At 42.2% G+C, this 23,752-nt stretch overlaps 1 protein-coding gene across 1 annotated transcript in view; it reads right to left on the reverse strand.

Annotated features, from left to right (window-relative positions):
• The window catches only part of CNST (consortin, connexin sorting protein), a 105,811-nt gene that overhangs the window by 38,462 nt on the left and 43,597 nt on the right, over positions 1–23,752 (reverse strand). Inside the window, exon 3 of the mRNA XM_032862871.1 lies at positions 2,015–2,220. Coding sequence (XP_032718762.1) covers positions 2,015–2,220 — 206 coding nt within the window. The remainder of the gene's footprint in view (positions 1–2,014; positions 2,221–23,752) is intronic.

Genomic DNA, 23,752 nt, shown 5'->3' on the forward strand with positions numbered 1-23,752 from the left:
ACAGTGCACCTGAGAATCACCTGCAGTCCTTGAATTAGTGACAGTGAGGGTGCCATCATAATGCTTACTATTTATTTGGCTCTTACTGTGTACCAAGCACTATGTTAAATGCTTCCACACATATTACTCCATTTGGTCCTCCACGTTACAGAACACACTGAAAGCCACTTAGATTGTTTGTGGTGGAGCCCAAACCCCCGCTTTTAAACCCTCACCATGCTCTCTAAGCCCCTCTGTCAGGGGAGGACAGATGGCCGAGATATTTAAGAAGCAGGACCTACAGGACTTAGCAAACTGATATGTTTCTGGGGGGTGGGGAGGGTGGAGGGTTCCTGGGGAGGGTGGGCAGAATTTTACTTTGAGACAATAAGGGGGAGCCTGGCTGGGTCACCAGAAGAGCACATGACTCTTGATCCCGAAGGCTGTGAGTTTGAGCCCCATGTGGGGGGTAGAGGTTACAAAAAAGAAACATTAATAAATAAATAAACTGAAAAAAATTTAAACAATCTTCAGGCCTAGATGTACTAGAACTGCTTTTGCTGTAGGATCGTACACCAGTAGAAAATAGCATTCCTCTTACCTTTCTCAAGCAACAACAGCCCAGTGACATAAACTCCTTGAAAAGATCTGACTACATCTGCTATTTCCATCTTTACTCCAAATGTCCTTTTCCTCAACTTTTTATCGAAATTCTATAGAAGAGTCCAAAGAAGAGTAAAATCATCAGCCATTTACCTTTCACCTAGATCTGTCAATTGTTGAGATTTTGCCAAATCTGCTTTCTCTCTTGGTCTTTTCCTCTCTTATGTACTTTTTCCTGCTGAAGTATCATAAGTAACGATAAGTAAAAATATCATAATACCCTTCACTATATGTCAGTTCACTCCCAAATATGTGGGCACGTCTCTCTCAAGAACAAGCACACTGTCCTATAAAACCTCTAATTCTGTTACCAATCTCAGGGAATTAGGGCAATAATATTATTTACTATCCAGCCTATATTCAAATTTCTCCCACGATGTTCCAAAAACAGATGCACTGAATGGAATAAACAAATTCTGGCTCCAGGACTGTAAGGAAATTGCTTGGTTGGTGTCTCTGTTTCTCCATTAGTTCATTATTTTCATTTTGAAGGAAAAATTAAATGCGGTTCATACATATCTTATTTTTCTGAATTAGCTGTCGTGTAAAAACTCTGCCTCACCACCATCCAGAAAGCCTCCTGGTGTTCAGAATCCCCATCTCCTAATTTACCCTCCCAGTCATCAGCAGAGTTATTTTTCTAAAATACACATTCGATTTGGCATTCCCACCATTAAAAACTCCCAGTTCCAAAAGGAGGGCCGTGATTGCTGCCCCAGCCATCCAATGTCAAGTCCCACCTCTTCCCCATCTTAATCTCCAACACCATCTCAGCCATGCCTTTGCAGGGGCTGATCTCTCCTCCCGTACCAGCTTACTCCGTTCATCTAGTGAGCGCCTACACACCCCACAAAACCCAGCTCAGTCATCCTTTATTCCCCTGATGCCCACAGAACAGAGCTAATCACACATTTTATGCTTTTGCTGAACCTTAAATATCTGTCAACACTTAGTACAGACTTCTCCCGTTATTTATCTCTACAAGTGTTTCTCCTTTTTCGCAGTGGCTCTCTTACACACATGCTCTGTTACGTAATCTTTGTTTCCCCAGTGTCTAGCAGAGTTTTTGGCATCTCGGTGGTACTTACTAAGCGCTTGCTACACCGACTCTTAACTTGTACACAGCGTATTCACTACATAAATCAAGTCAGTGATTGTCTGAACTACAAATGGATTATTGAAGGCCAATGTGTGGCCACCAGTAGCCATACGCTAAATTTCCCACCAGCCACTGACCCAGGATCACATCCTGGGCTCTCTCTCCAGTGACAGGTTGGGGGGAATCGATTACAGAGAATTGTCTTTCCAATGATTCCAAACCCCAGGCCCAGGACTGTGGGGAGGCGGGACGCGGAGGGTTTGTTGAGAGTACCTGGTGCAGGCAGAGGGGGAGTGCCCTGGAATCCAACTGCTCAACCTCCCCTCGTATAAGTGAGAACAGATACTGAAGAACTTGCTTCGGGGCCTCGGGTTGATCGTTAGCGTTTACTTCTGCAGACGCTTCATCATTCACAGTGGGTGTGGACGCACTGAGTGTATTTTCTTGCATCAAAGCTGTGGCATCTCCTGAAGAAAGTCCTTTAAGAAGTAAATAAAATGCCTACGTTAGGATGAAGTATCATCCTGATAGAATACCTTAAAATAATTATGTCTGTTAACATAAAATTGCATAAAAACATAAAAATATGCATAAAATTTGCAAATAAAACTAATCAAATGGGGGGGAGCTCAGAACTACAGATTTTTGTCCTCATTAAAGTGTGCCGTCATCTGACTGCTTCTGTTAGCACACACGTAAACCATTTTTGCAGAATTTTAATTAAGAATATTAATAAAAAGAGATCCAATGGAAAGTATGCAGGTTAAAGCCTGCCCACAAACTTGAGTCAACAAAGGAAAAAACGGATTAGCTATAATTGAAAGTCCTGGCTTGCTCAAAATACAACAATTAAACAGCAAGGTAAATGCACTTATCCTCTAAAACAGGTAAAGAAGTTAAACCCTTCTCTTTAAACTCTGGTCTGATAACTGTAGCACTACTTCTGGATCCCAAGAGAGCAGCAGGAATTCAGACGCCAGAGCTAATGGCCATGGAAAATTTTTTCATAATAAGAAGCTACCTAACATAAATGTCAATAAATAAGTAAATAATCCATGAATAAATGCTTGGTCTGGAGCTCCTGATGTGATGTACCAAGTTTTGAAATTTTAATCACTACATGTTTGAACTTCACCCTTCGTGGAAATCTCAGCATCTGCTCTAATTTCCTATTCACCTTGAACAGACTGTCTGCATCTGTACATCCATTTAGGGGATCAGCCTCAGAACGGCTCTTTCTCAGTAATGCAGTATATGTCCCACGTTTGAAGATGCCTCCTGTGAGCTCTCTGGAGTGGGCCCGGAACTCTGTCTTTACTGCCTTCTAAATAAATCCACTGCTCTAGCCAGAAAGTCAGCTCTTCATCTCCCTAGTAAAACATTCTGCAACTTGAGTGACTACAGATTCTAACAAGATTTTTTTTTTTCCCATCTATGCCTATTTGTGTTTTACCCTAACAAAATCCATGCATTTCTGTATAACAGAAATGGGGCCTATGGTAAACTTATTGTCCTCTGAACACTGTAGAGAGCCTGCAGGATGCTGGATTATATCACGGTGATGGCTGAAAGGTTTTGTCTTCATTAGGTTGGAACTCCTGCATCCACAGGGATTCACTTATGGGCTATGGTTATTGTAACTGTAACCAGCAGTGTCTTCAGCATGAAAACTCCAAGTGCTGTCATTTCTAAAATCAATCACCTATAGTGATTCCTTATATTTTAAAAAATTCCCTTCTATAAATTTCATATCATTTGGGATCTGGAAATACAGGGCTTAGTGATGGCCTGCCATCTTGCAGGGAGAGTATTTTTGAAAACATGGATTATTCTTCTGCTATCTACTTTTCTAACCAAATGGTAGTAGTGCCAGTATGGGAAGAGACGCTTTCCATAGAGAACTACAAAGAAACTAAGAGAATTACTGTTTCTTTCTCTTTTCCCCAGGCACACTACTATGTCCAAGACATTTAATCTCCCATAGACTGTGATAGAGCCAGCCTCCCAAATTCTATACTTCTCTTGATTAGATTCTTCCCACATAGTTATCAAATAGTACTCCATGCTTCTTCCTTGAAAACATGTAGGAATTATGTAATGGTCATTTTCAACAAAGGGGAGTTAAAGATAACCCTTGAAGAATATTACCAAAGGACAAGATTCTCAAACATAAAGAAAAATGACAGACCTTATGACTTTCTTATCTAAAGGAGGTCAGAACAGGGTCCCAAATAATGGAACTGGAAACACGGATTGTGATTATCTACATTATGTGTGTAGACCCATAATGGCCATGGCTCTTGCTAGATCCATTTTCAAGTTACTTTAATAATTAATATTATGGATACATACAATTTATAAACATGTGATATATTGGTACATAAAATTATGGAGCCAACAAAAGAAACTGTAACAAAAAGAAGAATATTAGAACAAAACCAACAAAAGTTTGAAAAGCATATACACAAGTCTAAAGATCCCAAGAGCAATGGAAGGCCAATATAAACAGAAAGAATATAGTAGTTTAATCGCTGAGTGTAGGAAGGGAACGGAAAATATGAACTAGGCTCACATGGGTCATTCCAAATGGGTTAAGAGGTCAGGGAAACTTCAAAGACTCATATCACAAAAGGATTATTTATTGGGGTTGAAGATCATGAGCTTCAGAGACAACTTAATTACAAAACTCACCTCTTAAGATACTATTACTTGCTGGGACAGAGTAGTATAAATAAAAAACCACTGGAATAGACCAGGAGACATCAGTTCTGTCATTATTTTTCTGCTGTTCCATTATTTTTGGATTACACATTTTATTTTCTATACTGTTGTTCCTCATCTTTAAAATGAAGGGATTGGCCAAATGAGAACTCAGATTCCTCCTAAATCTGACCATCTCAAACATTCAGTCTCCACAGTGATTTAAGAAATGTAACCAGGCTGGCCACTATGACCCCAGCCTCTAGACCAGCTCCCATGGACCCAGGCTCCAGGATCATCCCAGCCCCAAGCAACCATCCAGCTGACTCAGGTTCCAGGCTGGGTCCCATGGATACAGGCTTTCAGCCAACATCAGAGCCAGGCTGGCTCTCATGGACTAAGCTGTCAGGCCCGCCACCCTAGTGGTCCCTGGTACCTCATCCATCACCAAGGACTCAGGATCTAAGGCCCACCCACATGGACTCAGCAGCAGACCCAAGCAGCAGGCTGACCCCTGTGCACCAAATCACTAGGCCTGTCCATCTGCGGACCCAGGCACTAGATTTGCCTACCTGTGGACTCCAGCACTAAGCCTACCCATGGTCATCACCAATGGGCTCACCCAGAATCTCCAGACAGGCTGACTACTGAAGGATTTCTCTGTTGAAGCCACGCTGTAAAGACTGGTTCTTTAGGTGTGCAGACACTAATACAGGTCCACAAGGATCACAATTAATCAAGAAACATGACACCATTAGAGGAAACTAATAAAGACTCAATAAAAGACCCTATAAAACTGGAGAATCTATGAACCACTTGTCAAGGAATTCAGAATACTCTTCTTAAAGAAATTTAGTAAACAATAAGAAAACACAGAAAGACAAACAAAATTGGGAAAATAATGTAGAAACAAAATGAGAACTTCAACAAAGAAGTAGAAACCATCATAAAAATCAAACAGAAATACACTGAATAAATACATTGAGTTGAAAAGATGAATAGAGTTGAGTATACTAAAATGAGAAGTTCAACAGAGAGCACCAATAGCAGACTCAACCAAGCACAAGAAGGAATCAGTGAACTTAAAGATACTTCATTTGAGGTAGGCCTGGGTGGCTCAGTTGGTTAAGTGTCTGCCTCTGGCTTGGGTCATGATCCTGGGGTTCTAGGATGGCATCCCCCACCAGGGTCCTTGCTCAGTGGGGAGCCTGCTTCTCCCTCTGCCTGCCGCTCCCCCTGCTTATGCTCTCTCTTTCTCTGACAAATAAATGATTAAAATTAAAAAAAAAAAAGATATGTCATTTGAAATTATCCGGTCAGAAGAGCAAAAAGAAAAAAGAGTCAAAAAGAATGAAGAGGGGCGCCTGGGTGGCTCAGTGGATTAAGCCTCTGCCTTCGGCTCAGGTCATGATCTCAGGGTCCTGGGATTGAGCCCCACATCAGGCTTTCTGCTCAGCAGGGAGCCTGCTTCTCCCTCTCTCTATGCCTGCCTCTCTGCCTACTTGTGATCTCTCTCTGTCAAATAAATAAATAAAACCTTTAAAAAAAAAAAAAACTACAGGAATTCTTAAAAAAAAAAAAAAAAGAATGAAGAAAACTTACCTGAATTGTGTGGTACCGTGAAGAGAAACAATCTATTCATTACTGGAGTCCCAGAAGGAGAAGAGAGGGAAAAGAGGGCAGAAAACTAACTTAAAGAAATAATGACTATGAAATCTCCAAATATGGAGAAAGATTTGGACATCGAAGTTCATGAAGCTTATAGGTTCCCCAAAAGTACCAACCAAAAAGATCTTCTCTAACACACACTCTAATAAAACTATCTAAAATCAAAGAAACAGAGTATTTTTAAAACAGCAAGAAGGGGTGCCTGCCTAAGCTCAGTCAGAAGAGTGTGCAACTCTTGATCTTGGGGTCATGAGTTTGAGCCCCATATTGGGCATATAGGTTACTAAAATAAAAGTTTCAGGGGGAGGTTTCAGCTCCCAGTGCTCCTGTAATAATATTGATAAACTGTAGAAAATACAAAATAACAGAAATTTTTAAGAAGATGCAAAAAAAAAAAAAAATCCTTCACAGACCAGGGATCCCCTAGAAAGGTACTTGTGGATTTTTTGGGCAGAAAGATTGCAGGCCCAGAGATAATGGGATAATGTAGTAAACATGTTGGATTTTAAAATAATTTTGATGTCACATGAACTTACAAAAGTTTTCTTTTGCGTAATAATACATCACAATTAGTACAAAAATTCCTTCTGATACATAAAAATTTTCTGGTAAAGACATTTAGAGTTAAGAAGGAAAGCCAAATAAAAACATACACTGTACATCATGTAATTTCACCTTTAATACAAAGCCTTATTTAATTTAATTGAAACTTTTTTTTCCCTAGATATGAATCTATACAGGAACATAAAATTCTATTTACTTTCATCTGTGAAAGTCAAATGAGTTATAGTTAGAACTCCACATTAAGCAATTTGGTGATACTATTTATATGCAGATGTGACAAATTCATAGGCCCCTAAGTTAACACCTGTCAACTTCACCAAGCTCTAATCAACATCAGTGTTAACTTACACCTATTGAGGTTTTATTTATTTATTTATTTATTTATTTATTTTTGGTATTTTATTTATTTATTTGACAGAGAGAGAGAGAGAGAGATCACAAGAAGGCAGAGAGGCAGTGGCGGGGCGGGGTGGGAAGCAGGCTCCCCACTGAGCAGAGAGCCTGATGCCGGGCTCGATCCCAGGACCCTGAGATCATGACCTGAGCCAAAGGCAGAGGCCCAACCCACTGAGCCACCCAGGTGCCCCTTGAGGTTTTATTTTTAAAAATTATTTGTAACTACCTTCTTTCAGAAAAGAATTGCCTTGATTAATTTTATTCAATGCATCATACCACCTGAATTCTGTCCATTTTGACACATTTTTTTTTCAGAGAGAGAGAGTGTGAGTGGGAGTGCAGGAAGTGGGGAGGGAGAGGGGAAGAGAGAATCCCAAGCAGGGTCCATGCCCAGCACAGAGCCAAGCGTGGGGCTTGATCTCACAACCCTAAGATCAAGACCTGAGCCGAAATCAAGAGTCAGACACTGAACGGACTGAGCCACCCTGATGCCCCTTGACACACATTTATTTATTTAGTTAGTTTGATTCCAGTATAATTAACATACAGTGTCATGTTAGTTTCAAGTGTACAATATAGTGATTCAGCAATTCACTACATTACTCAGTGTTCATCAAGGTAAGTGTATTCCTAATCGTCACCTATCCCCCCAGCCCCCAAACCCTCCCCTATGCTGACTACCACTTTGTTCTCTATAATTAAGAGTCTCTTTTTTCAAAAAGATTTATTTATTTATTTATTTGACACAGGGAGAGACACGGCGAGAGAGGAACACAAACAGGGAGAGTGGGAACAGGCCTCCCACTGAGCAGGCAGCCTGATGCAGGGTTTGATCCCAGGACCCTGGGACTATGACCTGAACCAAAGGCAGATGCTTAACGACTGAGCCACCCAGGCGCCCCAAGAGTCCATTTTTCTGTTTGCTCCTTTTTTTCTCTTTGTTCATTTGCTTTGTTTCTGAAATTCCAGGTACGAGTGTAATCGAATGGTATTTGTCTTTTGACATGTGATTTTTTTTTTATTCAACTTGGAATCTGCCTCTGGTAGTGGTTGAGAGACATATTGTGGGAGAATACAGCAGTGTCCTTTACCTGAAAACATTTGGAATGTCCCCTGACATTATTCACATTCTTCTCCATTACTTAATCTACTATCGGTCTGTCATCTGTAAATACACCCCTGTGTGACATGGAGAACGATGAGCTTAGGTAAAGGCACAACCTCACACTTGGCACCTTAGGTGGAAATTACTCAGGAGAGTGAAAACTTCTCAGGGACAAAATGGGAAGTAGCAGGACGCTACGCAGAAGACATGGAGGCTGAGGTAAAGGTCGCAGCAGTGATGATGCTTAGGATAAAATGTTCATAGTGATGACGTAAGCTAAGCTGGGGACATTTCAGGAGAGGAGAAGGGTTATTTAAAGGCCTAATACATTTAAAATTCTACACACTCCAACTCAGAGTACAAGGACACTATCTTATATGCAGGATGGTGTGGTTTGAAGAGAACAAGATGCTCTGTTCACGCTGCTCCCTCTGCCTGCGCTGTCAGCTTTTAGAGAGCAGGTGCACGTGAGGCAGGTGCGCGTGGGGCAGGCGTACACTACAGCGCCGTGACCTCAGCCCTGAGCACAGTGCTGATGCAGAGCAGGTACTCAAACACTTCTGGGAAAAAAGTTGACCAAATGTTAGTGCCTCTCATGGAGCATACTATAAGCCCATATACACTTGATTCTCACAGCAGCATTATAAAGTGGGTATTAGAAATTGTAGATGAAGGGGCGCCTGGGTGGCTCAGTCAGTTAAGCCTCTGCCTTCAGCTTGGGTCATGATCCCGGGTCCTGGGATCGAGCCCCACATCAGGCTCCCTGCTCAGCAGGGAGTTTGCTTCTCCCTCTCCCATTCTCCCTCCTTCTGTTCCCTCTCTCACTGTCTCTGTCCCTGCCGAGTAAAAATCATCACCATCATCATCATCATCATCTTAAGAAAAAAATAAAAAGAAATTGTACATGAATTTCCTCAATAAAATAAAGGCTATATAGGAAAAACCCACAACAAACATCATATTCAAGTGAAAGATTGGGGGTTTTTCCCCTAAGATCAGGAATAAGACATGGATGACCACCTTTGCGACGTCCATTCAACGTAATATTGTAAGTTTTTGCCAGAGTAATTGAGAAACAAAAAGGAATAAAAGGCATCCAAGGTGTAAAGGAGAAGTAAAACTATCTCTGCAAATGACATGATCTCACATCTAGAAAACCCTCAAAAATCTGCAGATAAAGAATTTTTAGATCTAATAAATCAATTCAACAAAGTTGCAGCATAAAAAACCAATATGCAAAAATCAGTTGTATTTTCATACACTAGCAATGAACAACTGGAAGAGGAAATTAAGAAAATAATTCCATTTGCAACAGCATCAAGAAGAATAAAATACCTAGGAATAAATTTAGCCATGGGGAAGCGAGACTTGTATACTGAGAAATACAAAACAGTATTGAAAGAAATTAAAGAAGATAAAAATAATGGAGAGACATTCCCTGTTCATGGATTGTAAGACCTAATGTTGTTAAGATGACAATTCCACCCAAACAATCCGCAGATTCAGTACAATCCCAATCAAAACCCCAATAGTGTTTTCTGCTAAAGTAGAAGAACCCAATCCTAAAATTCATATGAAATTTCAAGGACCCAGAATAGCCAAAACCATTTTGAAAAAGAACAAAATTCAAGGACTCATACTTCCAGATTTCAAAACTTACTTTAAAGTTACAATAAAAACACACTGTGGTACTGGCATAAGAAAAGACCTATTACACAGAGACCAATGGTACAGAATTGAAAAACCAAGAATAAATGCTCATATCCTCAGTTAATTCATTTTTGACCACAATGCTATGGCCATTCAAGGTGAAAAGGACAGTTCTTTTATTTTTTAAAAATATTTTATTTGTGGGGCGCCTGGGTGGCTCAGTGGGTTAAACCTCTACCTTCGGCTCAGGTCATGATCTCAGGGTCCTGGGATCAAGCCCCACATCGGGCTTTCTGCTTAGCAGGGAGCCTGCTTCCCCCTCTCTCTCTGCCTCTCTGCCTACTTGTGATCTCTCTCTGTCAAATAAATAAATAAATAAAATCTTTAAAAAATATATTTTATTTATTTGTCAGAGAGAGCACAAGCAAGAGGAGCAAGGCAGAGGGAGAAGCAGGCTTCCCACTGAGCAAGAAGCCCCATGCAGGACCCGATTCCAGTACTTTGGGATCATGACCTGAGCTGAAGGCAGACACTTAACTGACTGAGCCACCCAGGCATCCCTGGACATTGTTTTCAACAGTTTTGGGGTAACTGGATATCTTCATGTAAAAGAATGAAGTTGACCCTTACCTTATATATACCATGTACAAAAAGGAACTCAAAATGGATCAAAGACAGGGTGCCTGAGTGGCTCAGTTGGTTAAGGAACCAACTTGATTTTGGCTCAGGTCATGATCTCAGGGTTGTGAGATTGAGCCTTGCATCCACACGCTCCACACTGATCATGGAGCCTGTTTAATATTCTCTCTCCTTCTGCCCCTCTCCCCACTCACTTGTGTGCTCTCTCAAAAAAAAAAAAAAGGGTCAAAGAGCTAAAACTATAAAACTCTTAGAAGAGAGCAATGGGGAGTTATCTTCTTCACATTGAATTTGCCAATGATTTCTTGGAAACAGCATGAAAAGCATAGCAAATAAAAGAAAAAAACTAGTTAAGTCGGACTTTATCTAAATTAAAAATATTCTGCATCATAGGACACTATGATGTAAGTGAAAAGACAATCCACAGAATGGAAGAAAATATCTTCTAATCATAAATCTGATAAGGGATTAATATCTAGAATACATAAAGAACTCCTATAACTGAACAATAATGAAACAAAGAACCCAACTCAAAAATGAGCAAAGGACCTGAACTGACATATCACTAAAGAAGATATAAAAATGGCCAATAAGGGACGCCTGGGTGGCTCAGTTGCTTAAGCGGCTGCCTTCGGCTTGGGTCATGATCCCAGCATCCTGGGTTCGAGTCCCACATCGGGCTCCTTGCTCGGCGGGGAGCCTGCTTCTCCCTCTGCCTCTGCCTGCCACTCTGTCTGCCTGTGCTCGCGCACATTCTCTCTCTCTCTCTAACAAATAAATAAATAAAATCTTTTAAAAAAAATGGCCAATAAGCACATGAAAAGATGCTGAACATCACCATCCATTAGGGAAATGCACATCAAATCTGCAATGAGATACCAGTTTATACCCATTATTATGGCTATAGTGTAAGCCTGACCATTTGTTTTTTGACTATAATGTAGTGCTGGTCTGGAATAAATATGCTACCAGTGACACAACCAGAGGAAGGGCCAGGCCATCCCATCCATGTAGTTCCCCTTTTCATAAAAAGCCCTGGCTGACCTAGATAATTCACCATTTGACCAACCCCTTCTCCCTTTCTGTGCTTTATTTTCTGCTTTTCTGTTTTAAATTCACCCATAAAGTCCGAGATGCTCCACCCTCGACCCAATGAAGACAGAACCCCAGTCTGCTCTCCTCTTTTTCTTACAGGTGATCTTGCTGTGTGGCCTTGGGCATGCAATGTACACTCTAGAACTTGTAAATTATAAACCTTGTTTTTTCAAAGTTCACTTATGGTTGTTACTGAGGTGTGTCTTGTAATCATAATAAGAACCACAAGGGCCTGTCCAGCCACAACATTGGCTCTGGTCAGGGAAATGTCTATGGGGATCACCTCAAGTAATACAGGCTCAGGTAAGTGGCCCCTGGCATTTCTAGCCCACGGCGTCGCTATCAATAGGCTGAGATGGACACAGGACAATGGCAATCATCAGACAAATGGACAGTAAGTGATGATGTGGAGAAGCTGGACCTGCTCTCCGCCCCCGCCGCTGCTGTGCATCCCTGATAGGAATGTACAATGGTGCAGCCGTGGGGGACCGTTCGGCAAGTCCTCAAAGCATTAAATGTGAATTACCATATGATCCAGCAGTTCCATTTCTATGTATATACCTAAAATAGGCATATTTCTAGGTATACAGGCACTCGAACAGATATATGTATGCCAATGCTCACAGCAGCATTATTCACATTTCTATTTTTTTATTTTTTTTTAAAGATTTTATTTATTTATTTGACAGACAGACATCACAAGCAGGCAGAGAGAGGCAGGCAGAGAGAGAGAGAGGTAAGCAGACTCCCTCCTGAGCAGAGAGCCCAATGTGGGGCTCGATAACAGGACCCTGGGATCATGACCTGAGCCGAAGGCAGAGGCTTAACTCACTGAGCCACCCAGGCGCCCCATTCACATTTCTAAAAAGATGATTTATTTATTTGTTTTAGAGCTAGAGTGAGCGAAGAAGTGGGGGGTGGGAAAACAGAGGGAGAGGGACAAGCAGACTCCTTGCCGAGTGCAGGGCAAGATCATGACCTGAGCTGAAATCAAGAGTCGGACACTCCACTGACTGAGCCACCCAGGCGCCCAGCAGCATTATTCCCATCAGCCGGAAGTTGAAGGGCTATTCATCACAGATGAACGGATATACAAAACATGGTACATACATGCCGCAACATAGGTGAGATTGAAAATATCATGCTAAGTGAAGGAAGCCAGTCACAAAAAAGCAAATGATTATATGACTCTACTGAGATGAATTATCTACAACAGAAAAATTCATACAGACAGAAAGCAGAACTGAGCTTACCAGGGGCTGGGGGAGGAAGGACGCAGGGACATTGCTTAATGCTTACAGTCTCTGCTTGGAGTGAATTTTGGAAACAGTGGTGATGGTTACAAAACATTATGAAAGTAATTAATGGCCCTGAACTGTACACTTAAAATAGCAAATTTATGTTATACATATTTTACTGCAATGTTAAAATAATAAAAGGGAAAAAAAGCCTTCATTTATGATTATGTTATGATTCTTAGAGCCATTACATAACTGAATTCCTCAAACCACTTGACTTGTTTATGCTGACCCATACCTTGGCCAAAATTTTGGAAGATGGCTCAGAATTAATTTTTAGGGGGCGCCTGGCTGGCTCAGTCGGTTGATCGAGGGACTCTTGGTTTCAGCTCTGGTGATGATCTCAGGGTCATGAGATCGAGCCCCCAGGTCAGGTTCCCCACTCAGCCAGGAGTCTGCTTCTCTCCCTCTCCGTCTGCCCCTCCCCACAGATCACACACACTGTCTCTCTAAAATCAATCTATCCATCAATCAGTCTTTAAAAAAGAAATCATCTCTGATAATGGTTTATGTACCCAATGGCAGACTCTCTGTGCTTGGCTCTTTTCTCCTCCCACATTTCCTTGCTGCAAGGTTCTGGTGAGAGCTGTAAACATGGAGAGGAGCACGCTCATATTTATTTACTTAGTTATTTTATTATTATTTTTTTAGATTTTATTTATTTATTTGACAGAGAGAAAGAGAGAGAGAGTGATCACAAGTAGGTAGAGAGGCAGGCAGAGAGAGGGGGAAGCAGGCTCCCCGCTGAGCAGAGAGCCCGATGCGGGGCTTGATCCCAGTACACTAGGATCATGACCTGAGCGGAAGGCAGAGGCTTTAATCCACTGAGCCATCCAGGCGCCCTTAGCGCTCATATTTAAATATCTCTAATCGCTGGCTAAGCACATTTAAGTGGTAAAAGGGAAGTATGCCTTCCTTTTCCTCAAGCTAGGCCCTAGTGTTTTAAGTGAGATAAATCTGAAAATGAGCCAACTTCCTTGCGACCTGACCTGCGGTCAAAGGGACACCTTATGTAATGCCGGCACAATTACCACTGCCCTGCCCAGCACATTCCTCTAACCTTCAGAGGGAGCCGAGCCGCCCAGGGCTGTGGTTGGAAGCTGGGGCCGCCATCAAGCTGCCCCGGCCACCTAAGGGACATGACCCGACTCCTCATCAATGCATGGCTAAGGATGACATCCAGTTACACATGACAGTCACCCAGGGCCTAGAAAGTGGCAGCACCGGTCTCTCGACTGACTGTCTGGCAGGTGACTACAGCGTCGATACAGGGTTGGGACTGCGGGACTTTATTTTAGGCAGCGTCTTAAAAATCACTTAATGTTTCGGGAGTGCTGGGAGGGGCAGAACTCAACCAAGGCTGAAGGCGCGCTCCTCGCATTTGCTAAGTCACCGTTCTCCAGGCTTCAGTGGCCATGTGCCATCGCAGACTCCAAAGGCCAGCGCCACGTAACCTTCAAAAGAACATTCTTACTTCCCTCTCTGGTAGATGCCACGAAGGACACGCCTGCTGAGTGGAAGGAGCAGCTCCTTTTATAGCTTGTGTGCCTCGCTGAGCTTGTAAAGAAGCAGAGCACTAATTACTCATCAGAAATTTTAATGAGCCCTTCTGAGGTCTAGACCAACAAGCCCAACTCCAGATTCACGCGCTGCTGCCTCCAGCCAGACAGCCTTGAGCTGATGATTTCTTCTCTCCTTTCATAGAACAGGCTCAGTTACTTAGGATACAAACTGTCTGAGTATCCTGAACTCAATATTTAGATTTTTTTAAAGATTTTATTTATTTATTTATTTGACACAGAGAGACAGCAAGGGGATACAAGCAGGGGGAGTGGGAGAGGGAGAAGCAGGCTTCCCGAGGAGCAGGGAGCCCGATAGGGGGCATGATTCCAGGGCCCTGGGGTCATGACCTGAGTCAAAGGCAGACGCCTAACAACTGAGCCATCCAGGCACCCCTCAATATTTAGATTTTTACAAATACACAATGGATCTGAAGAAGCATTTCAGGGAACTCAAGTGGACTGTAACAGACTCATGCCCAGGGTGCTCCCATGGGCTGTGAAAGGCCAATCTCCATGTCCACTGACTCTTGTAAAAGCAGGTGATGCCATGAGGACATAAGCTGCACCCTTCCTATCACAGCTGTTCCCTCAAGTTCCACCACTTTCTAGAATTTGCTCCAGGCTGTTTTCAATTCATATCCAAGGCACAATTAGCACATATAAATACTGCTGGGATTTAGACTCTAAATTATGTGTAATATGTCAACTAGCTGGATTGGATTCCCAATTTTCCTCTTAGAAGTCTGCTTAGACATTTTATACTTTAACTCATTTTATTAAAAACTAAAAATATGAAGAGATTCCCCTAAGCATACATTTAATTATGCTAATTTTCAGACTTTTTATCCAGGTCTATAGACAAGCACTAAAGTCTTTTTGTTGTTGTTGTTGTTTTTAAGCACCACCAAAGTTTAAACGCAATTAATATGTTGTTTTTCCTTTAGAAGTGCACTGCTAATCTCAAAATGGCCAAATTTTACCGTATTTTTCAGTTCATTCCAAGTACATTAAATTCACCAGATGCCGGGGTGCCTGGGTGGCTCAGTGGGTTAAAGCCTCTGCCTTCAGCTCCAGTCATGATCTCAGGGTCCTGGGATCGAGCCCCACATTGGGCTCCCTTCTCCGTGGGAAGCCTCCTTCTCCCTCTCCCGCTTCCCCTGCTTGTATTCCCTCTCTTACTGTCTCTCTTTCTCTGTCAAATAAATAAATAAAATCTTAAAAAAAAAAAATTAAAAAAAATAAATAAATTCACCAGTTGCCAAATATAAAATATTCCTTGGTTCTCTAGGATAAATAAAACTATCAAATTTGATGTGGCCTCTAAGAAACATGATCTTCTTATAAACTGAAGTTACACGTACTTTATTTCTCTAACAAATGTAAAGGTATACGCTTAAATTCAAAACTTAAAAATAGTGCCTATTTGTGGAAGAAGAGGGACAACCTAAATACCCAAAGGAAACCAGATTGTTAAATTTTCCTTTAAGCCTCCCTCCCCCCTTAATATTCCATAATTCTCTAAAAGCTACTGACATCAGAGATTCTCTTTGCATTAGTGGAATTCTATGAGAAAGAAAAATTTAGAAAACCAGGAGTCAACTCAGAACCTTCAAGAGGCAAAACAAAAACACAGAGAAACATGCTGAATTCGTTGCAGTTTACAAAAGAAAATCATGTTATGTCACATTCTGTTACGCCAGTAGTTTTTAAATTTTGTGGAGACAAATGACTAAATCCCAATTGTATCTTCACATCACCAAACGACCACTATTGTTTTAAAAACTGTTTCACTGAGCTGTAGTTCACATAAAATACAATTCACCCACTTTCAGTGACCATACAGTTCAATGGCTTTAGTAGATTCAGTGTTGGGTAACCAACCCCACAATCAATTTTACAAAGTTTTCATTACCCAAAAAAGAAAACCTGTTCTGCTTAGCACCCATGCTCTTTATTTCCCCCAACGTCCCCAGCCCTGTCTCTATGGAATTGCATATTCTGGACATTTCATATTAAATGGAACCTTATAACATGTAGTCTTTTGTGACTGGCTTCTTTCACTTAGCATAAGGTTTTCATGTTGTATTACATGTTACTACTTTATTCTTTTTTTTAGAGAGAGAGAGTGTGCATGAGGGAGGAGGGGAAAGGGGCAGAGGGAAAGGGAAAGATTCTCTCTCGAGAATCCTAACAGATTCCATGCCCAGCGCAGAGCTGGACATGGGGCTTGATCTCAGGACCCTGAGATCATGACAGGAGCTGAAATCAGGAATGTGACGCTTAACCAACTGAGCCACCCAGGCGCCCCAGCACTTTATTCTTTTTTGCCAAATAATATTCTATTGTTTGGCAATACCCTCTACCTGCTTTTCATCGGATGACTACATTTTTCAAATGCCAACTTGCATGCTTTTTTCAAAATTGGAGAGCCAGATGAATGTAACAACTTTGTTAAAAATACAACAAAGCAATGAGAAAAAAGCCCTTTTAATTAAGTACAGTGTTGACTCTGTGAGTGGTGTTTAGAAAGTATTATTTTAAATAAATAAATGTAAGAAGACATCTACTCTTTGTAGGGATTATGAGCAAACAACAGCTAGGGAGTGAAAAAAAACCCAAAAAAACAAAAGGAGACTACACAGAAAATTATTTACCTTTGGAAAGTCTGACTTTAACAGTAGAAAACTGAGAAGCTAAGTCCCTAAACATCCCACCTGAATTTATGCTTCCATTAAGTGGAGTTCTGTGAAATCAGTAACAAAATATTCTGAGAAAAATAAAGACAAAAGTCTTCATTACATATGTATCAATATATATGTGTAACTGCACAGGAACACTCACATACATTTTGGATGTGCAAATTTCTCAATTTATCTTTATATAAAAATACCACATTATAGACACTTGACGGAGACTACTAGTTTCGTATAGAATGTGAAAGGCTGGACTGATGGAATCCCCTTCTTTTTCACCTTCTTTCTAGATAGCTATAAGGGCATGACCGAAATCACAAAAAATAACTAGATAAGAAGGAGAAAGTTGTCTGACTGGCAGAGAGCGCGTGTCCTCAAGCAGACTCCGGGCTAAGAGGGGAGTTGGAAGTGGGGCTTGACCTCGCAACCCCAAGATCATGACCTGAGCCAAAACTAAGAGTTGGACACGTAACCGACTGAGCCACCCAGCTGCACCAGAATGTCACTTTTTAAATTATATTGTAGAAAAAGAGTGGCTTCTGAGAAGATCGGGCTGGGTCAGTCAGTGGAGCTTGCATGTGGCTCCTGATCTCAGGGTTGTGAATTCAGGGCCCAAAGTGGGTGTAGACTTTACTTAAAAGGTGGCTTCTAACTGGGGTGCTCTGGCTTGGACTGCTCCCCTGGGGGAAGCCAGCTGTCATGGTCTAAGGCAGGAAGTGAGGTACTGGGAAGTAAGCCACAGAGGGAGGGACGGAGGCCAGCTACATACCATCTGAGTGAGCTTGAAAACACATTCTCCAGCCCAAGTCCAAGCCTTGACATGCCTGCAGGCCTGGCCAGTAGCTTTACCGAAATCTCATGAGAGACTTAAGCCAGAGGCATCAAGTTAAGCCACAACCAGCTTCCTGACCCACAGAAACCATGGAATAATAATTATTAGTTGTTTTTAGCTACTACATTTTATGAGAATGTGTTATGCAGCAACAGATAACACACAGACTACACAACATTCTTCAACGTTGTGCTTTTTTATTATATTCTTTCGTTCCTATGTTTTCAGTTGCAACAAATCCCATTCCCAATGCTCCTGGAAATGGCACCGTCTATTGGAAGAGCTAGAGGACAGCAGAGCACACATTTCTACAGTTCTAGCTATCAGGTTAGGATCATCTTTAGAAGTAGGTGACACGGGTGGCTCAGTCGGTTAAGTGTCTGCCTTCAGCTCAGGTCATGATCCCAGGGTCCCAGGATTAAGTTCCACACTGAGCTTTCTGCTCAGCAGGGAGCCTGCTTCTCCTTCTCCCTCTGCATGCCACTCTGCCTACTTGCATTCTCTCTTTCAAAAATAAATAATAAAATCTTAAAAAAAAAAAAAATAGAAGTAGGTGACATGTTCCCCCAAACTATCACCCCCTGCCTGAGTTGTCTGCAAAAGCTTTCCACTGTTTCTTTCCTTTTTTTTAGATTTTATTTATTTACTTGACAGAGACAGATACAGCGAGAGAGGGAACACAAGCAGGGGGAGTGGGAGAGGGAGAAGCAGACTCCCTGCTGAGCAGGAAGCCCAGTACGGGGCTTGATCCCAGGACCCTGGGATCATGACCTGAGCGGAAGGCAGATGGTTAACGACTGAGCCACCCAGGCACCTCCGACTGTTTCATTAGTGGTTAGAATACCCAGATCTAACTTGAAGCTGTGCCCACCATCCTCCAAACTGCTCTCTCCATTCCACACACCATGCACCCTTGTGACAACTGTATTACTCAACTTAACGCCTGCTTTGCCACTAAACTCTAGGAGGAATCCATGAGGGTTAGAGCAAGATCTGTCTTGTCATCGCTGTATTTCTACTGCCTGGGAAATAGTCACATAGTAGAAAGTTAAGAAAAGTTGGTGACACACCATCATTATTATTAATTCTACTGGGAGAAGCTCACTGTTGAGCAGGACAAGGGGAACTCTGGTACAGAGGAAACACATCTGGCCCATCAGCAGCCCCTGGGTTCACATCCTCCTTCTCCCCCTGTCTCCTACAGAGGCGGACAAGGCACTTCGTAGATTAAACCTGAATCTCCTCATTTATAAAAATTAAGGGGTGTAGCTTCTGGGTTGGTGAACATGCTGGGACATGGGAGAGTACTGCGCCTGGAGAGGGAGTGGAAAGCTCCCCTCATTCTTTCCCCAGACCTTGCCTTATGCATCCCTTTCCTCTGGTTGTTCCTGAGTCATATCCTTTTATGATAAACCGGTGATCTGGTAAGTAAACATCAATCAATAAAATAAAAATAAAAATAAAAATAAGTCAAAAAATAAATCAAAAAAATAAAAAGGGGTTAGAGTAGGCCATTTTCAAGATCGTTTCTGGCTTTCTGAAAGCAACATTGTTAGCCAAGTTCACCGTCCCAAGATCTAGACAAACTCCCTGTCCAACATGTCCACTTGGATGTCTAAGGGACCCCAAACACCCTACCCCAAACTGCCACACCGTCTTCTGCCCTCGTCCCCTGCGACGTGCTCCTTGTCCCTCTATACTCCCACCCTCTGGCAGCGGCATCACCGTACATCTGGTGCCTAAACCACACGATGGGCTAATCCTGGACTCTTCCCACACCTGATCTATGACCCGGTCCAGTCAATTCCTCCCCTTCAATAACTCCCAGTCCACTTCTCTCCAGCCCCCCAGCTAATCCCTCAAGAAGGAGCACCAGCAGTGCCCCCACCTAGATTATTACAAAAGCCCCAACCAGCTGCACCGTCTCTAATCTTGCACTATTCTTCTTTTTTTTTTTTTTAAGATTTTATTTATTTATTTGACAGACAGAGATCACAAGTAGGCAGAGAGGCAGGCAGAGAGAGAGAGAGGAGGAAGCAGGCTCCCTGCAGAGCAGAGAACCCAATGTGGGGCTCGATCCCAGGACCCTGGGATCATGACCTGAGTCGAAGGCAGAGGCTTTAACCCACTGAGCCACCCAGGCGCCCCTAATCTTGCACTATTCTAACCCATTCTCCACACCATCAGTTGAGCGATCTTTCTAAAAACTGCATGTCCTAGCACATCGCTGCTGTTCAAACCTGCCAGGAAGGCCCGAACTGGTTATTACAAACAATAATTCTTTATAACCTGGACCTTGTTGATCTTTCAAGCTTCAATGTCTCCACTGTTGTACTTTCTATTATTCCCTTAGATTCATTCTTCCCTTCTAGTCTGCTCCAGACAAACTAAGTATCGACAGTCACTGACACGTGGGATGCTTCCCTCTCAGAATCCTCTGGGCTTCAGTTTGTGCTGTGCCACCTCACGTCCTGATTTTGCTCTCTCTCCCCATCTCCTTCCCATAGCTGGCACGCATTTGACCCTGTCTCAGCTTCGATGTCCGATCTCATCAGCTCCTCCAGGAAGGCTCCCACAGCCCTTCTAGAACACCATCTCCACAGCAATGTGCTTACTTAGTACCACCCATGCCTCCCCTCCTGCTAGACTGAACGTGTTAGTCACTTGGCTCCCGTAGTCAAGCCCAAAACTCAAAGGCAGGTTCATCAACAGTGCCGCCTGGCATACACACAGTGCTCAGTAAATGTCTGCTGACTGAGTAACCCTGTATGGTTATACAAAATAATGTAAAAAAAACTTATGAGGGGAAGAATTCTTCTGTGATGTAAATTCATCCTCTAGTTTATCTTAAGATATTTTTGTGGCAAGGGTGCCTGGGTGGCTCAGTCAGGTAAGTCTCCGACTCTTGGTTTCTGCTCAGGTCCTGGTCTCAGGATCCTGGGATCAAGCCCCATGTCTACTCCCTGCCCAGTGGGGAGTCTGCTTCTCCGCCTCTCTCTGCCCAACCCCACCGCCCAGGGATGCTCACTCACTCTCTTAAACAAATAAAAATAAGTAGTTTTAAAAAATGGCTTTTGGGCACCTGGGTGGCTCAGTCTTTAAGCATCTGCCTTCGGCTCAGGTCATGATCCAGGATCCTGGAATCAAGCCCCGCATCAGGTTCCCTGCTCATCAGGAAGTCTGCTTCTCCCTCTCTCACTCTCCCTGCTTGTGTTCCCTCTCTCTTTGTGTCTCTCTCTGTCAAATAGATAAATAAAATCTCTTAAAAAAAATGTTTCTGTGGTGAATGGAATCCATGTTCTAATCCCCATAAATACGTTACATTACAGTCACAAAGGGGAATTAGGCTGCAGATGAGATTAGGTACTTAGCTGACCTTCAAAAAGGCAGATTATCCTAAATTATCTGGCTGGGCCCAGTGTAATCACAAAGGTCTTTACACGTGGAGGGACTTGGCCAGAAATTGTTGGCTTTGATAATGTAGGAAGAGCAACCACATGCTGAAAAATGTGGCCTCTAGAAGCTGGAAAGGCAGGGAAGCTGAATTTTCTCTGGAACCTCAGGAAAAGAATGCTGACACCTTGAGACCCTGTGTCAGACTCCTGACCTACCGAACTGTACAGTAATAAATTTGTGTCAATTTTCAGCCACCAAGGTTGTGGCAATTTGTTATGGCAGCAATAGAAAACTAATACAATTTTAATATTGGGGCTTTTTTTTTAAATAAAGGGAATTTTGGCTAGGAATCTTAAAGTCCCTTCTGAGTCTACAATCATTTGACTCTATGTAAATCAGATTTATTCTACTGTTACCTAGGAAACAGCTACCTTTCAGAGGAGATATGATCTGTCTTCTTTGATCAATCCCTCACTGAGGGAAGATTAAAAGAGAGGTTACTGTTTCTGCAGGTCACTTTCCAAAGATATTTTAGTTTAAAGGGGCTGGAGTGGAGATTAGGTAAACCAGGACTTCAGAATTTTCAAAGTTTAATGTATAGTCTGTAGGAGAGTTAAATTGCTCATTTACCTACCTAATGAACAAAATGGGTTACAATCCCCAAATATCAATACCAGAATCTATCAATCTTAGATGGGTTTGGCAAGGTTTTTCCAGTTTTTAATTAGGATTCTCTTAGGTAGGTATGCACGGTCTTGTCATATCAAAGTCCTCATCAGTCCCAGGATATCACTCCTGGCTCAACTACAGCATGAAGACATCACTCAGCTGCCTCCACTAGGCATTCAGGTTTGGGGGTCAACTCTAGAGGTTCTACTACGGTTGAAGCCAAATGGGTAAAATTCAAATCTGGCCTTTGCATTATCAGTTATTTTTATGGTTAGCAGTTATTATTTTAGACATCAGTTAAGCTGCCAGCAGGGGCATGATACCTAACATTAAGCTAGGGAGACACTGGAAATAGGTTTTTCAGAATATACCTTAGGGTATATTCAGGTAAGCCTGAAAAGAGAGTATTAAAAAGATCTCAGGAGATAAGAAAGACACTGACAAAAGAGGTTAGATGGACTTAAATTAAACCAGTCTCTTAATTTCCTCGAATGTTGCTCCTGGTCACGCCACTCAGAAATCATCCCGTGACACACTCAAAGACTACGGGTACCATTTAGAAGCACCTGTCTTCGGCTAGGTACCTGATAAAGTGCTTTATCTACAAGATCATTCATTCTAAGGACAATCTTGCAGAAGTGGCATAGGATCAGCCATCCCACAGATAAAAAGGAACAGGCTCAGGGAAATGAGTTAAAGGTCACATGGCCAGGAATAGGCAGAGCCAAAGTCTTTGCTCTTTCCACTGTGCAAGCCTGACTCCAGCCACAGATGTGTTTCCAAGATTTGTTTTTCTCTAGCTTTCACGCCCTCCCTGTCCCTGCCGAGCTGGAGGCCGCCAGTGCAACAAGTCAGGGCACTGAATATGAGCAGCAAGTCAATCTGGAAGTTCTTCCTTTCTCAATTTCCATGTGCTGCCTATCTCTGGCTTCCTGCCATTTGTTGAACTGTTTTGTTAAATGCTTAGATACGGGGTGACTGAGTAAATAAAGCATGTTCTATGGCAACCCTCAAACACTTAATCTGAACTTGCCTTTTACAGCCACACAAAATTTATGGGTTAATGGTTGCCAGGGGCTGGGGGTGTGGGGGTGGGGGAGACATGGAAACGGGGAGTGACTGCTAACCGATACAAGATTTCTGTAGTGGAGGATAAAATGTTCTAGAATTAGATACTAGTGATGGTTGTATAACTATGTGATATACTAGAACCAGAAGGTTGTACATTCCATGAAGGTGAATTTCAGGGCATGTAAGTTACATCTGAATAAAAGAAACTGTAGCTAAAATCAAAGGATCAGATATTAACAAGGGTTGGCGAAGATGTGGAAAAATTATACCCCCATATATCACTGGTATAGCCACTTTGGAATGTAGTTTAGCAGGTCCTCAGAAGTTGAAGAAGTATTGATTATGATGCAGCAATTCTACTCCTATGCATGCATAACCAAAAGAGGGAAAATCTATGTTCATATGAAAACCTGTATGCTATCAGAGGAACACTATTCGGTATAGCCAAAAAGTAGACACAGTCCAAATGCCCATCAGCAGACAAACAGATAAATGAAATGTGATATAGTTATTGCAGTGTTATTTTAATAGACAATAGAAAGAAAAATGTACTGACATGTGCGGGTACAACATGGATGGATTTAAAAAAAACTACTCTAAGTGAAAGGAGTTGGCGTAAAAGACCATATATTGTACGATTCCATTTATGTGAAATATCCTGAGGAGACAAATC

The sequence above is a fragment of the Lontra canadensis genome, unplaced genomic scaffold (genome assembly GCF_010015895.1).
Source record: "Lontra canadensis isolate GAN:19392208 unplaced genomic scaffold, GSC_riverotter_1.0 scaffold24, whole genome shotgun sequence".
NCBI classification, from domain to species: Eukaryota; Metazoa; Chordata; class Mammalia; order Carnivora; family Mustelidae; genus Lontra; species Lontra canadensis.